The sequence below is a fragment of the Bactrocera tryoni genome, chromosome 3 (assembly GCF_016617805.1).
Source record: "Bactrocera tryoni isolate S06 chromosome 3, CSIRO_BtryS06_freeze2, whole genome shotgun sequence".
Taxonomy (NCBI): domain Eukaryota; kingdom Metazoa; phylum Arthropoda; class Insecta; order Diptera; family Tephritidae; genus Bactrocera; species Bactrocera tryoni.
In genome coordinates this window covers 79,788,133-79,805,044 of record NC_052501.1, presented here as the reverse complement: position 1 = coordinate 79,805,044, position 16,912 = coordinate 79,788,133, and the positions used below count along the sequence as shown (strand labels likewise).

The 16,912-nt window shown below is 35.0% G+C and overlaps 5 protein-coding genes across 5 annotated transcripts; 2 read left to right on the top strand and 3 right to left on the bottom strand.

The window, feature by feature from the left end:
* Positions 1-342: 342 nt before the first annotated feature.
* Positions 343-4,240, top strand: LOC120772196 (guanylate kinase-associated protein mars). Its single transcript, XM_040100661.1, has 5 exons — positions 343-1,022; positions 1,077-2,304; positions 2,464-3,038; positions 3,098-3,986; positions 4,056-4,240. The coding sequence occupies exons 1-5, from the start codon at positions 396-398 to the stop codon at positions 4,142-4,144; spliced, it is 3,408 nt and encodes a 1,135-aa protein (XP_039956595.1). The 5' UTR covers positions 343-395; the 3' UTR covers positions 4,145-4,240.
* A 1,931-nt stretch (positions 4,241-6,171) lies between these two features.
* LOC120772642 lies at positions 6,172-8,888 on the bottom strand. The gene is made up of 4 exons (XM_040101366.1): positions 8,541-8,888; positions 8,324-8,409; positions 6,474-6,630; positions 6,172-6,394 (listed from the first exon to the last, which is right to left on the bottom strand). Exons 1-4 carry the CDS (start codon positions 8,728-8,730, stop codon positions 6,270-6,272), a joined length of 558 nt encoding a protein of 185 aa, XP_039957300.1. The 5' UTR covers positions 8,731-8,888; the 3' UTR covers positions 6,172-6,269.
* A 979-nt stretch (positions 8,889-9,867) lies between these two features.
* On the bottom strand, positions 9,868-11,521 carry LOC120771394. Its single transcript, XM_040099360.1, has 3 exons — positions 11,228-11,521; positions 10,968-11,053; positions 9,868-10,274 (listed from the first exon to the last, which is right to left on the bottom strand). The coding sequence occupies exons 1-3, from the start codon at positions 11,412-11,414 to the stop codon at positions 10,146-10,148; spliced, it is 402 nt and encodes a 133-aa protein (XP_039955294.1). The 5' UTR covers positions 11,415-11,521; the 3' UTR covers positions 9,868-10,145.
* A 779-nt stretch (positions 11,522-12,300) lies between these two features.
* LOC120771324 (cysteine--tRNA ligase, cytoplasmic) lies at positions 12,301-15,186 on the top strand. The gene is made up of 6 exons (XM_040099269.1): positions 12,301-12,652; positions 12,786-13,275; positions 13,344-14,030; positions 14,089-14,233; positions 14,306-14,895; positions 14,987-15,186. Exons 1-6 carry the CDS (start codon positions 12,474-12,476, stop codon positions 15,116-15,118), a joined length of 2,223 nt encoding a protein of 740 aa, XP_039955203.1. The 5' UTR covers positions 12,301-12,473; the 3' UTR covers positions 15,119-15,186.
* A 9-nt stretch (positions 15,187-15,195) lies between these two features.
* Positions 15,196-16,383, bottom strand: LOC120771325 (nucleoporin Nup37). The gene is made up of 3 exons (XM_040099270.1): positions 16,174-16,383; positions 15,896-16,094; positions 15,196-15,834 (listed from the first exon to the last, which is right to left on the bottom strand). The coding sequence occupies exons 1-3, from the start codon at positions 16,315-16,317 to the stop codon at positions 15,224-15,226; spliced, it is 954 nt and encodes a 317-aa protein (XP_039955204.1). The 5' UTR covers positions 16,318-16,383; the 3' UTR covers positions 15,196-15,223.
* Positions 16,384-16,912: the final 529 nt, after the last annotated feature.

The window sequence follows — 16,912 nt, the reverse complement described above, 5'->3', positions numbered from 1 at the left end:
TGAACGCAGTTTGTAGATGTATGTTGCCTTAATATTTGCTAAAATTTATCTGTTCTCATATGTTAAGCTTTCTTTACAGCTTTTTATAATTTATATGGTTTTTTTCATAATATATGATATAATTAATAGAAAATTCGGTAAATTATGGCAATAATAAATAATAGTAAGCCTGACCATCTTAATGAAGCATCCAAAAAGAATTGTAAGTATGCCTTTCGGACTTGGCAACTCTAAAAATTTCCTCATTGGGAAATTTCGGTTTGATCAGTCTGAAATACCCAAAGCGTTTGAATTTTTATACTGAATCCTTTTGTGTTTGTCCGTGAAGTTATTTTTGTAAAGTGATTGGCTCCTTTAAATATAATTTTCGATAAGAAGTTAAATAATTGTTTATAATGGATCGCTACCGTAGTCTATATAAAGAAAATTCTTCCATGATGAGTCCGGCGCAACATAATCGGACAAATCGAGAATTGCAAAATGCAAATCGCGCCAAAAAACGCAGAGAAATCTTTGAAAGCGGACGTAATTTCAATGTTAGCCCGACGCCAAAAAAATCATTTGAAAAGGAAAACCAATTAGAACATAAAGAATTTGTAAATGAAAATAATGAAATATGCTTTGAAAATAAAGAGAATGTCGACGTTGTTGAAGAGATCTTAACTGCCTCGAAATGCAAAGAGGCAAAAAGTACTGATCAGACTGAGATCAATAAGTCGCGGATAGCATTGGTAGCAACTAGCAAAAAAAATTCTGAAAAGTCTACGCGACAAGAAGCATTTTTGTTGAAATTTATACAATGGAAAGAGGCACACAAACTGAAAGAGCAGAAAAGACTGGAACCGAAAAAACGACCATTTGTACCCAGCGGTGGAGTTGGCGGCAATACTTTTAGTGATGGAGTTAAGTCGGTTACTGCAGTTACAAGTAAAGTGAGAAGCAAAGAAATTGCCACCTTTGTACCAAAGGATCATAAAACTTTTAAGCCACCTATAGGATTAAAAAATCCTGTTTCAAAAATGGTAATTTTTTTATTTTGAAATGTTATTCGTAAATTATAATTATTTTTATTTTAGACTTCAGCAGCTAAAAGGATAATTGAAAATGATCGAAAGTCATTCTACACAGCTGTGCCAACACCGCCAAAAAATAAACAAGATAATGCCATAAAAGCCGATGTCAAAAAGCCGTCGGCAGTTAGTAGAACTCCGGCAATTTCCACTTTGACGAAAAATGCAACTACAACCCCAGCTACGTCGGCGCTAAAATCAATAAAAGCTGCTACAATCACCAAGTCAAGTAGCACGAAATCTGTGAAAACCCCTCAAACAACAACAAATGCGGTAACTAAGCCTACAGCAGTAATCGCCCCTAACAAAAAAGGTCTTACATATCCTAGCAATGTAGCATCTCAAGCATCTGCTATACAAAAATCCACATTGAATACATGTCAAAAAGCACCTATGAACGAACAATTAAAATCGACTTCTGGGTTCAAAGCCAATAGTGTTGACAAGGTTACGAAGACTTTTGTAAATCGTTTAAATAATGCAACAAAATTTGCGCATCCACAACCAGTAAAAGCGCATGGGACATTATTTAGGAAGCCACTGGCACAACCTTTAAAGGTTGGAACGAATGCTAAACTACCTAATGCCGGTATTGTTGGAAATACTGGAGTTATAGGAAAGTCACATCTAGTGCAAAGCAAACGAGTTACTGCCCAAGTAAACGAACATCGCAATGCGAAACTTGCAACAAATTTTAAGGCAAAAAGTACGCAGGTTTCAAAATTTAACCGTCCAACAGCCCCTAGCAAAATTACCATTAAAGGTAAAACATTATTGGGTGGTAAGCGTATTTGTACTGCTGATGCGGCATTCGCTATTGCGGAAACGCCAACAGATTTGCTAAATATCAATCCATTTGAACCATTTGTTACGTCAACACGTGTAAAATCGCTTTCACCACACAGTGCCAATGCACCTAATATAAGTCCTGTTAATTCCAAAATGGTTGTTAATAATAATAAAGAAGAAACAGAATCCAATCAAAATATCCATACGCACAGTTCAACTTCAGCTAAGCGCGCGCTGCTACCAAATGCTGTTAAACCCTTGCCTCAAAATCAAATTCAAAGACAGAAGAGTAAATTTAATTTTGTACGTTATTCGGTCGGGTTGTCAGAACTAGAAAGTGATTCAGATACAGGGGATGTAGAAAACGAAGAGAAGGCGAGCATACCTACTAATCAGACGGAACTAACAATGGTTGACGCTCAACCAAACGACTCAAGTAATAAAGGTGGGTACATATCAATATATTTATATATGATAAAACTAATTTTTAAGATTATTTCCTACCCTTTGATGTTAAAAAAAGTAGAGAGAAGTTTACGTTTTTCTTTTATTTATTTATTTTTTATTGACGTAAATTTTCTTTAATTTATTTGTATTATGACAGGCCATACAACATTAATGCCAAAAACTCCTCCTCCCACTGAACCAGAACGTCCTGTAAACTATATCAGCTCTTTTGTTTCGGTGTCGCGTGGTAAAGTTAGCGCGCGTAAGGAACGCGAAAAGCGGGATAGTATTTACCTTCCAAATGGGGATGACACCTTATTATCCACGACATTGACAAAAACCGAAGAAGCAAATAAACCAGAAACACCGTGCAAATCATCAGTTGCTACGCCGGTTAGTGTTGAAGCCCGCCGAATACTCGAGGCGGTGCGTTATTTCCGGCTACAGCTGCAAAACGAAATCGAACGCTTACATACATTATGCGACGAATGGGATGAATACAAAAGCCAAAACTTACCGCTTTTACAAAAGACTGGTGGAGAGGACATGATCAACGTTACCATTGGACAAACAAAACTGCTAACCAGTAAAAAGTTCCAACAGTTCAAAGGACTAATTGATCGTTGTGAAAGTGGTGCAAAAGGTACGGCCGCTGCTGATGATGGTAGCGAAGATACTAAACTTATTACTGATGTGGACTTGGAAGGTTTTTGGTCTATGTTAAATTTACAGGTGATTTCAATCAATAAAAAAAATATATACATATATATAAATAAATTGTTTGCCTACAGGTCGATAATGTGGAGAAACGTTTCGAAAATTTGAAACGTTGGAAAGCAAATAATTGGTCCGATCCCGACGATGTGGAGGAAATCAAACAAGACAAAATAAAACCCAAGCCGAAATTGAATAAAGTAAAGAAACCAAAAGCGCCAGTAAAAACAGCTAAAGCCAGTAGTGGTTTACAGGCAATGTTACGCAAAATGCACGCAGAGATGCGCAAAAACAAAGAAACTACAGCTGATCCAGGTGCAAACATAGATGGTGCAATGATATTAACACCGACGCGTCAGCGAAAACGTCGTTCCCAAAGTGGCACTCCGAAAATTGGTTCAGGTGGTGAGAACAACAATAGCACACCGCGTCGTGTTTCGGTGGTTGTACGTGATCGCAAATCGCTATCAGCGGCAGCCACAGTTATTAGTTTGCCTGCCGATAGTAAAGTAATTGCTGCTGCAGCTGCGCATAGACGTCTTTCACGCATCGCGGCAGAATCACCTAAATCTATTAAGGCATGCGGCAATGAATTGCGTCGCAGCATTAATAGTATGGAAAGAGCATTAGCTGGCAGTACCGATTTGTTGCGTAGCGCTCTTGCCGGAAATGCATATAAATCACGCCGTCGGAGTGGCACACCAAACTTCATTGAATTACCCCTCGATTCGAACGCTCTCAGCAAAGAATCAAAGGTGTTACCCAAGGTTCCTACGCCCACCCAGACATCACCACCAGCAGTGAATGTTGGTCGGAAGTCTATATTAAAGACACCCGGCACGGCTAAGGGTAAACCGAAGAGTGTGATTTTTAGCGAAAAATTGCGTGTTAAAAAATTCAAGTTTACTTTAGAAGATGATGAGCCTAGCGAAGATGAAGAACAACGTATGCAAACTAGCACAGAAGGTAAACAACTCAAATAAATAATTCACTTTATTTGATACCAATTTATTTTGTGTCCGAATTTTATTGCAGAGCCACTAGATGACCAACGCACTTATTCCTTACGTACGCGTAAAGTTGTTCTGCGACCATCAAGTGAATTTGAAATCCCCAAAGCTTAAAATGTATAATTTATTTCGTAACTGCTATTAGATTGTTAGTTATTTAGCTGTTTTAACTACATTTGTTTTCTTTTGTAGCGCATTAGTTGTCCATTATTATATCTATTTTAATTTTTTAAATAAAAATTTTAATTCGGTTTATAGTTTATGTTTATCCATTTAAATATACGATAAAACAAGAAAAAACATTAATTTCGACTGCATCGAAACTAGAAACTATAATACCCTTCATAGTTGCAATTTTTATGGCATAAAAGCGAATAATAAAATCTAAATCATATTTTGAACCGGCCAGTTTAAATGGCACTTACATATATGTTATTACATATGTATGTACATAAAAAGTTTTCCATACAAGTCTAGACATTTATCAATGTAGCTGTTGTCCGAAATCAACATATGAGCAGATTGTTTTTTACATTATTACTGTTAAGTCACATGACATCGCGGCGTGAGCATCACCTAAGCACTGACCAGCCACCGTGTCTGCTTTTCTTTTATAGAGGCAGCTAACAGCCAGCTTCCCGCGAGATTACATTTTGACTGTTAAATCACATCACAAGCACTGACCAGGCACCGTGGCTGCTTTTCTTTTATAGAGCCAGCTAACAGCCAGCTTCCCGCGAGATTACATTTTGACTGTTAAATCACATCACAAGCACTGACCAGGCACCGTGGCTGCTTTTCTTTTATAGAGCCAGCTAACAGCCAGCTTCCCGCGAGATTACATTTTGACTGTTAAATCACATCACAAGCACTGACCAGCCACCGTGTCTGCTTTTCTTTTATAGAGGCAGCTAACAGCCAGCTTCCCGCGAGATTACATTTTGACTGTTAAATCACATCACAAGCACTGACCAGGCACCGTGGCTGCTTTTCTTTTATAGAGCCAGCTAACAGCCAGCTTCCCGCGAGATTACATTTTGACTGTTAAATCACATCACAAGCACTGACCAGGCACCGTGGCTGCTTTTCTTTTATAGAGCCAGCTAACAGCCAGCTTCCCGCGAGATTACATTTTGACTGTTAAATCACATCACAAGCACTGACCAGGCACCGTGGCTGCTTTTCTTTTATAGAGCCAGCTAACAGCCAGCTTCCCGCGAGATTACATTTTGACTGTTAAATCACATCACAAGCACTGACCAGGCACCGTGGCTGCTTTTCAGCCAGCTAACAGCCAGCTTCCCGCGAGATTACATTTTGACTGTTAAATCACATCACAAGCACTGACCAGGCACCGTGGCTGCTTTTCTTTTATAGAGCCAGCTAACAGCCAGCTTCCCGCGAGATTACATTTTGACTGTTAAATCACATCACAAGCACTGACCAGGCACCGTGGCTGCTTTTCTTTTATAGAGCCAGCTAACAGCCAGCTTCCCGCGAGATTACATTTTGACTGTTAAATCACATCACAAGCACTGACCAGGCACCGTGGCTGCTTTTCTTTTATAGAGCCAGCTAACAGCCAGCTTCCCGCGAGATTACATTTTGACTGTTAAATCACATCACAAGCACTGACCAGGCACCGTGCCTGCTTTTATTTTATAGAGCCAGCTAACAGCCAGCTTCCCGCGAGATTACATTTTGACTGTTAAATCACATCACAAGCACTGACCAGGCACCGTGGCTGCTTTTCTTTTATAGAGCCAGCTAACAGCCAGCTTCCAGCGAGATTACATTATGACTGTTAAATCACAGGCACCGTGCCTACCTGTCCAAAAATGGATGAAAATAATGAAGAAATTCGTTATGTTTTGAAAATTTTGTATAAAAAGGGAAGAATGCCACGCAAAATAAAGTAGAGGAGTCGTCAACCATAAACCAAACCCAACAGAAACTTCATCGCTTTATTTTTATATAGTATACTCTTAAAATAGAAGAAAAAATAATTTACATGTTATTACGTATAATTGTATTTTATTTCGTTTTCGAATGAATACATTTATATAGATTTCTGTGTTCGTAAATTTTAAATTACTCTCTCTTAAATATAACCAGTATAATACTTTTGAATGTTGGTTACATTAACCAATTTAGCACACTTCGGATATATGTATGTAAATAAGTAGATTTTCTTCGCCAGTATATATGATGTTACACATAAGTGTATTTAATATTCATATTACATATTGGTATACGATGGATATAAGCCGCCTGTTGGACGAAGCAATTGTTCTCGTTGTTCGCGGTTATTGCGAATATTTTTGAAAAGTGAATACATCGCCAACCAAGTGTAAAGTTTTAGAGCTAAAACGAGAAAAAAAGAAACAAAAGTGAAATTACAACACAGAAAAAATAATAATTGGTACTTTACATCAATACTTACCCAAACTGAGGGAAATTGATAGAATCGATCCAAAACCAGATGAAAACGGAATTTGCACAGAAATAATGTAGTCAATTAATATAAAGTAGTAAATAAAGCAGAATAAAAGGGAGAAAAGTGAATTAAACAACCAAGGCAGTATCAAGAGATGTCGTTCCTGAAAATAAAAACAAAATATCTTTGTTAATAATACAAATATATATACTTATACAATAAGTTTACGAAAGAAATGGACACAATACATAAAAACCGAATATATTAAAACACGTAATAATGTTTATTTGACCATCCGAGTTGTACTCAAATGGGACGAAGAATATAGTAAGCCGTTGAACGAGTTAGCTTGGAATTTTGCGTTTCTAATGAAATTACAGCTTCAGAATCGTTGCAAATGTTGGAGAAGTGTTTTGAGGAGTCTACAATATAACGAACACGAGTATTTTAGTATCACAAAGCATTCCGTGAAGGTCGCGAAGTTATCGAAAACTTGCCTCATTGGAATGGACGACTTTACCTCTGCTAACGACGAAACACCAAAAAAGTTCTTTAAAATGGAATTTGAACATCTATGTATTTTAGATAGACGCAATACATTTTGGTTAATTTTTGAATACGAAGCGTGGCAATTCTATGCTATACTCGTACCAAAAAACCTGCATCTTTTGCAAAAACGACGTCGAGCAAAAGTCGCAAAATATATGTTTGACAACGTAGCTGAGGGCTCTACATTCGTCAAACGCATCATCATTACTGTATACACGACGGGTTTATGCATATAACATGGCAACTTCAAAAATAACTACTTGCGTTATTAATAATTTGTTTCAAATGCAATGAGATTTTTTAGCTCCGCTTATCTTGTGTTCGTGCATATAATCTCTAAAGATCCACTTTATTTACATTTTTGAAAATCACGCAACATACATACCTAGATATATATGTATGTATACATATATGTACGTAAGCATTTGTGTATGGGGTCTTTTTTATCTTCGCTTGGTACATTGGTTAATATAATTACACTGGAATTAATAATAAGAAAGAGTAATACTTTATCTCTCCCAAACATAAGATTGCTATGGCTGGGTTTATGCGGATGTTTTTGTATTTAGAAGTCAAAATAAAAATCTAGCATTGCTGGTAAACTATAGACCAATTTAATATACATATGTATATTATATAAGTTAAGTTATATTCATAACTTTTGACGAATTTTTTTTGTAAAATCTGGCTTAATTAGTAATAATATGATATTTTGATGTTTCCATTTGACATTTTAAATATATTTCGCACTGGGATCTTTTAAGGAGTATTCTACTTAATACAGGAACGCCTGAACTGAGTCATTAGCGCAATAGTGTAATCTATAATAAGTGTTTGTAAATCCCCGCACAGAATATTTTCATGATGCATATTTAACTGCTTTTTTACGCACACATATGTATAGCCATATTCAAACAACAATGCTGTTTATTTATACTTGATAAGCGATAAATGTGTTATATAAAAAAATAAAATTTTAATTAAATATTTTGTTATTTATTGATGCATTAAAGCAAGTAAGAATTCAAAGAATCAAATTAATGTGAGCAGATAATTGGTTTAAAAAATGGAAATATCGTTTAATTCAAAAATTTGAAGAGTAAAGCTCAATGTGTGTATAAGTAAACATACATACATGAGATCATATCACCAACTGCATTCTTCTCTTTCATTTATCGGTAAAAGAGAAAAACTCAACCTTATTTTTATCGAGATCCTTAATTGTATATGCAATTATGCACTTTTATGCATATAATATATAATTATATATATGTAGATATGAGAAGTCTTATTTATTGCAAACTTACCTTGATGGTGCCCAATAATAAGCCAATGGATGCAAATAGATTTATTGCACTCAATATGATAAAGAAGACAAATCCAATAACGAGAACTGCAAAATAAGCGAAAGAATAGATAAGACAGCGAATAAAAGCTAAACGGAATAATGCGTAATTTCACAATACACACACTCATACAAGTATATACGTTGATGTATTTTTATAGTGGGAACACATTAATTACCTTTATGAACTTCATCAGGATTTAGCTGGTCACTGTCTTGCGCTTGGTTTATAATTTGCTTGACAATATCATCCACATAACCCAAGCAGAAGCCAAATATTAAAACTGATAAGATTGAACCAATTGTTTCAAACCAACCAATGATCATAGCAGCCGTCTCCAGGCGAAAACAAAAATACTTTTGTAACATTTTGAAGAATTATCAAAAAGTTATCAATTACAATATGAATATATTATATTATTAAATTTAACGCGGCTTTATTGTTTTGGAACGAAAAGTGATTACAAACAACGGAGTTTCCGATAGCACAAATGCACATCCATAGATAATGAACAATGGCGTTTGCCGAACTGTTACAGTCAATCAGCTGATTGTCAGATTTTAACGTTTCCTACACAGTGTCGCATGTTAATGGAAGTACATAATTCAATATTTTAAATATGCAACAATAACATTTTGTTTTAACTTTAGTAAATAATGGTTTTTGTAATATAAAACAAGACTTGAAAATTAAATTAAATGTTTAATACAAATATTTAGTTTTAATTCATGATCATCTGCTTATCTGTGTATACGCGAGGAACTAGAGCTTTTGAGATATTGATCTGAAATTTTCGCCCAAGGAAGTCTAAAGGCATTTCCTTCCAGTCGCAATCTTTGTAAACTTCTATAATAGTGCTATGTCCGGAACAACACAATTTTTTTTATTAAAAAAAGAATCACCTCATAAGAGTCAACATTTCAAGTATCTTAAAGAAATGAACTCCATTTTTTAAATAAACTGAAACAATACTTTTACATTTTCAAATAACTTAAGTTAACTTTTTTATTTAACTTATACCCATTGAATAATTACAGCAATTAATTTTGATTATTTTTTTTTAATAAAAACTACAAAAGGGGTTCATTAAACTTTGGTATTCAAAATTCGTAATGTGATCACCGACTTAGTTGCCGTAGAGTATTTCCCTGGATGAGATAATCAATTTTTGATTTATTTATTTTTTCTCCTGTTAAATAAATAGAAAATGCATATACATATATAATACATACAAACCCACTTTAAAACAAGCGTCCATTTAAAACGTGTTGTTGTTTTGCGATATTTAAAATTTTCCAGCCGTCATCTTACAATGCGTGTCGCGTTGCCAACATCTAACACTGAACTGAAGCAAATATATACACACATACATACGTATGCATATGTATGTATATACTAGTATATGCTTATCAAATGTAATGCATTTCATATATAAAATATATTTAGCTGTTTGGTGTGTTGAAAATAGTGAGATTCATTTGTTTTTGTTTTTCTGTTACATTTAATTGTTTTTTGTATGAAAAGTACATGTAAATATTACATTTGTATTTGTTCGTTTGTATGTATGCATGTATGATTGATATGAACATGATTGTGTTAGTATATTTTCCTATGTATGTACATATGTATATGAGTGAATATTTGTATATTTAAGTTTAAGTTTAATTGATTTAATTTAGTTTAGTTTGTAGACTTGTGCTCCGGAGTGAAATCCTCGTCATACCTATGCACATGTGTTTGTGTGCATATGTATGTATTTTTCATGTGTGAAGGAGGCGCCATTTTACACATTAAATGTCTTTGATGGATGGTCACTTCCGGCCGGCAAAGTTGTGGCGATCTTGTATTTCACAACTTTTTCCTGTTTTTTTATTAAATGTATGAATGGATATTTCAAGGACGGTACACAATACTGAAATGAGATGAAATCAATTACAATATTAAATATTAAAATTAAAAATTTGTTTGTTTTGAAATATTAAATTTTCAAATTTGGAGTCTGGGGTAAAGAAAAGTGTAGGCCATTTTTGACTAATTTTATATGAGAATTGCCACACGTTGGTGGCACTGGTTTGGCTAAGTCTTACTCCGATTGAGTGAAAGTATCTGAAAAATTAAAAATTGAGCTAAATTTTCTTATTTACTATCCTGGTTTTAGAAGTGCGAATTTCGTAAAAACTGATTTGTTCGAATGCTTAAATGTACTGATTTTTGCTTTGTCCAAAAATAAAATTATTAAATATAATGATCCAGTAGAAAGTAAACTCTTTAAGTGTTGAAGCACACACATGTTCTTACATACATACATATGTACGTAGTATATGTATACCTTAGCTATGTTAGCTATGGTTTTACAAGCGTTGAGCGTGTGTTCACAGCCAGGTATACGACTTTGTGTAGAAAAAAGCAAATACATACATACACGCATAAATAAATATATATACATATATGTAGATACAAGTAAGGTATACCATAGTGTGTTCGTATGTATACCTAATATTAAAAACCCGTGAATTTTATGTATAATCTAAGAGCATTGATTTATAGCCACTCTTCATTGAGATAAAAAATTATGTGAAATGCACAAACTATGCTATTAACTCACCTTATTGATGCCAAATATTAAACCAAGGGATGTCATCAAGTTTACAAAACTTAAGACAATATACAGCACGCATGACCAAACCACATCTGCAATAAACCAAAATTTTTAATTCATGATTAGTTATTAGTATGGATAAAAGGTTCTTATGCAGCATGCACATATGTATGTATGTATCTATATATATGTATGTATGTATGTGTAGGCATATGTACATATACATACATATGTATGTATGTATATACGCATATCATATGACTTACCCCTGCGTAATTCCTTGTAGTCGATCTTGGCTTGGTCGTCCGCTAAAGACATCAACCACCTCGCCAAAATATCCGGATTTTCCAGGCAATAATAAAGCAATATAATTCCGATGATGGAAAGTGTTGCACCTAACCATCCCAAAAGCAACCTTGATACTTGATAACCCAAACACAAAACTTTCCCCATTTAAAACAAATTTTAATTTAGAAAATTGCAAATTTATTTAAAACCACCAGTTGTACAAAAATTCGTCTAGCCTAAACGGAAGTACACAGCCGAATGCTTTGAATAAACCGAAAACTACCCCTTTTAGAGAAGTGTTAAACAAGATAAACAAAAAGTGGGGGAGGCAAAAATAATGCACAAAATTATCGATAACAGTTATTGTATCAAAATAGATTTAAGGCCCAATTCACATACAACTTTCTTCGCATTGCGTGAAAGTTCATACAATAACAACGAAGTTTAGAAAACAAAGGGTATGCCACAATAAACACTTTGATTTCAGCCTTCCTTTCTAATAAAAATCGCGACTGTTGTTTAGCAAAGCGTAAAACAATTAGAGTTGTCCAACATTTTGCTTGGGTTTGCGTCGAAAACTTTTTGTGTGAATGTACTCATACAAATGCGTAAATGGAACTTTTCTGTCAAAAAAAATGTCAGACGCAAAGCGAAGCAAAACTTCTATATGAATTGACTGTAACAGTTGCTTTTACTTTGCTGTTTTTAATAAACTTTCCTCGTCCATCGGTAAAAACAAATTGCGCTGTTGAAAATAAAATTGGTATTAAGTGTTTCATAAACGTTTTCATTTATTAATGAGTGCTCACTACTATGGTGCTTTTTTAAAATCGATACAGATTTTGAATTGTTCTCATTACAAAAACCGCATTGAACATTAAAAAAAATTAAAATAATTTTATAATTTATACTGCAAAATAAACTCACCTTATATATAGTATTAAATTGATATTGGGGATTGTTTTTCTGCAGACATATTCATAGATAACAGCTGATCTAATGTTTTGATTTCCTACAGGCATATGCACACATCTGTCAATGTGCTCCGGCTGGTGCAATTTCTTGTAACACGTTGAAAGTCGTTTGATCGGTGAATAATACATATGATACAGATAAATAGAGTATATAATTATATTAACTGTGTTGCGACTATTTGTGAAAATCGAGTTCTGTTAAAGATCCAAACGAATATAAGTACAATAATTTAAACCGTACAAGTTAATTATGTCAAAACGAACTCAACCGGAATGGCTGCCCCCAGCAACTACAGACCGTCCAAAATTGCGGCTGTACAATAGCTTAACAAGGCAAAAAGAGGAATTCATCCCACTGGATGGTAATAATGTGACCTGGTATAGTTGCGGTCCAACAGTATACGATGCAACACACATGGGGCATGCTAGGTAAATTTAAAATTGAAAATTACTGCCACGTCTGCCAACATAGACGCTATATACTTATGTATATATCTAAGTAGAGATAAATACGTTGCTTGCTACCGTAATTATCATTGAAATACTATGATTTCAATTTTAGGTCATACATTTCATTCGATATTTTACGACGAATACTTTCGGACTATTTTGGTTACAATATTTTTTATGTGATGAACATAACTGATATTGATGATAAGATCATTAAACGTGCAAGACAAAACTATCTCTATGAAAGATATGTGAAAGTAGCCACCACGATATCTTTGGACGTATTATTAGCCGATCAAAAAGAGGTATTGGACAATTTCAATGTAATCTGTAGAGAAGCGACAGACCCTAATAAAAAACTTATGTTTGAACGAATGTTAATAAAAATGAATGATGCAATGGAAACGCTTATTATGGCTGTAGCCAGTAACGATCCAGAAAAGATAGATGAAGCGCGCGTCTTATATTTGACCGAAGCAAAAGATCCCATATCCGATTGGCTGGATCGCAAGGAAGGCTCTACTGTTACGGATAATGCTATCTTCGAAACTTTGCCACGATACTGGGAGAATGAATATCACAAAGATATGGCAGCGTTAAATGTTAGTATTTTGCCCAGATTCGGAAAGTTAAAATTTCTTTTATTTGTAATAATTATTTTATATTATAGATATTACCGCCAGACGTACTTACCCGTGTATCCGAATACGTACCACAGATTGTCAAATTTATTCAAAAAATTTTCGATAACGGACTTGCTTATAATGCAAACAGTTCGGTTTACTTTGATGTGAATGCCTTTGATAAACGCGAAAAACATCACTATGCCAAACTTGTGCCCGAAGCATATGGTGATACGAAGTCATTGCAAGAAGGTGAAGGAGACTTGTCGCTCACAGCGGAGCGTCTCTCTGAAAAACGTTCACCCAACGATTTTGCACTTTGGAAGGCAAGTAAAGCAGGTGAACCTTCGTGGGACAGTCCTTGGGGAAGAGGTCGTCCAGGTTGGCACATAGAATGTTCCGCCATGGCTTCGGACGTATTTGGTTCAATGTTTGATATACACACCGGCGGTGTCGATTTAAAATTTCCACATCATGACAATGAATTAGCTCAATCCGAAGCCGCTTTTGATCAATCCGAATGGGTAAAATACTTTCTGCATACTGGTCATTTAACCATTTCGGGTTGTAAAATGTCGAAATCATTAAAAAATTTCATTTCGATAAAAGAAGCATTAAATAAAAATACTGCATGTCAGATGCGATTAGCATTTTTATTACATTCGTGGAAAGATACGCTCGATTACTCAAGTAACACAATGGAGATGGCATGCCAATATGAACGATTCATGAATGTAAGTGCTTTCTCGTAACTAAAAAATATTTCTAGTCATTCAAATTCATGTATTTTAGGAATTCTTTTTAAATGTAAAAGATTTAACTCGGCATATAGATAATGGTTCCCCAAGTGCACAATTTGGCGTATGGACAACTGCGGAAGCTTCCTTGCAAGACAAATTAAAGACAACGCGCGATGCAGTACATGCTGCATTATGCGGTAATATATTGTTTACAGTTTACTAACAAATCGCAACATAGTGGTTATTCTATAAATGGTCTTGGTTTGCAGACAACGTTGATACGCGCAGCACTCTAGATGCGTTGCGTGATTTGGTCTCCGTTTCCAATGTCTACATACGTGATAATAAAGATCACGTGAACTGCCTTTTACTGCGTCGGATTGCTGCATATATTACGGATATTCTGCACATATTCGGTGCTATTGATGGACCACGTGGTGGTATTGGTTTCCCCGTGAGCGGAGGTATTAATAGTAATGTGGACATTGAAAAAACTTTACTACCATATGTGGATGCAATAGCCGAATTCCGGAATAACGTGCGTGAAGAAGCGAAGACTATAAAAGCAAATGCTATCTTACAATTGTGCGATAAATTACGTGATGATGTACTGCCCAATTTGGGTGTGCGGCTAGAGGATAAGGAAAACGGCAAATATGCCGTTAAGTTGGTGGATCGGGAAGTATTATTGAGGGAGCGTGAAGCGAAAAGAATTGCCGATGCAGAGCGTCTAGCTGAAAAACAACGAAAACAGGAAGCTGCTGCCCAACTGTTGGCCGCTAAAGAAGCGCAGAAACGTATTAACCCACAAGAGATGTTCCTTAATGAAAAAGAGAAATATTCTAAATTTGATGAAAATGTAAGTAATTATATTTAAATGAATACAAAATAACATGCACTTATGTTTGGATGAAAACAAAATTTATATACATATATTCGTTAACTTTCAGGGTTTACCAACACATGACGCTGACGGTAAGGAGTTAAGCAAAGGTGTGTTAAAAAAGCTGACTAAACTGCAACAACAACAAGAAGTGCGTTACAAGGAATATTTGGCTACAACAGCTAACGGCAATAAATAAAAATTTATTATTCTGTTCCGTCTACTCATTTGCCACAAAAAATTAAATATTTTATATAAAATTAAAAATGCTTTCAATTTTTCAAAGCACAAACACATTTGTAGTTTATTTAATTTGCAACTTCCATAAGCATAATTTACGATCTGTAGCCACACCTATATAGGGCAAGCGATGGTGCCAAGACAAGCCACCATACAGCTTAAGCGTGGCATCAACTAAGGGTATACGCGATTTTGCGGTGAAAACCTTAACTGCTACATCAGGACGTCCAACACTTGCTACCACAGTCTCTGCATTTGGCGCAATGCGTACAATTTGTCCACCATCTTCATGTACTTGTTTTATATCGATGGGCGTTGGTCGTCGCAAATCCCACGATATTATATCGCCAGCTACAAGCGCTGTTATGCACATTCGATTTAATGGACACCAATCCACTGATTTTAGTGGCGACTTTTGTGCTTCTACGGATATTATGGCTACTTGTGATTGGATATTGTATAAATGTATTACTCCTCTCTTCTCTGCCACAACGACTTTACGTGGTTCCTCCGGGTGGCATTTTACCGACATACCAGCTGATTGCAAATGAAATGTTATAGTATTTTCAAAATTTGATTTTGTATCCCAAATACGACAAGTGTTATCGTCGCCAACTGATGCCAGGAATTCGCCATTACAATCCCATATAACCTCATTGATATAATTACTATGACCTGTGTAAATAATGTGGTGTATAAAACATTAATGCATATGGAGATGTTCATTCCTACCTACCATTGAGTATTTGAACAGTGTCAGAATTTTGCAAATCTGTGCGAAATATACGCAAACGAAAATCTGAACCTGCAGCGCAAAATATAACCGATTTCGGCACTACTACCATTGAAGTTTCCGGCGCAAAACATAATGAAACACAACGGCTTTCGTGGTACAAATCCTTCACACGTTTCCAATCAAAGCAGCCAGATTCTTCCTAAACAAATATTTCATATACTCTGTCGTATGTAAAGGTGTTCCATCACACATGTTGTTTTAACATGCACAATATTTACCGGCAAATTTATGAGTCCCAATATAATCTTTTTATGACTAGCAAGCGCTACTAAATTACATGCAAAATCACTATTACAAAATTCAAAACACTCTAATTGCTCGGGGAAATTCAGAGTGTGCGTTGGTGTTGTAGAATTTCGCATTATTTATTAAATATGTATATACAAAACAACTTAAATTAACTTCAGCACTTGCAGACTATGCTCGTATCTTTTACTGTGGGTAATTGATTCTTATCGACTATTAATCGATTCTATAGCGATGAATGTGTTTCAAAAATTCAGTTTTTGTCTTTTTTCTTCGCTACTCTCTACCGTATTATGTTTGATCTCTGCTTTCATGTAAAACAAAAACAAATTACTTATAAAAGTCGCAACAAAGATATATAGTTAAATCCAATATAGGAGATTATGTGAGTACAGGAATACAACCGCATAGATCATATTAGCGATTTTATTTATGCTAGTTGCTTGTTCGATTCGCCATTAAACACATTATGCCGAAAAGTAATCAATTAAGCTAGCTCATAAACATTCAATCGGTTCATTAACAGTAAATTTTATCATTAATTATATCGCCGGAGTTTGAGGGGGAGGTGGACAGTACGTTGTTTTTATCTTATTTTAAGTTATTCTAACTTCTCGTTAATATTGTGGAAAATTTTATTTCTATCCATCCAGGCTTGAAAAAAACTTGTTAACAAGTATCCGCATAACATTAGCTAATACTTCGTATGCT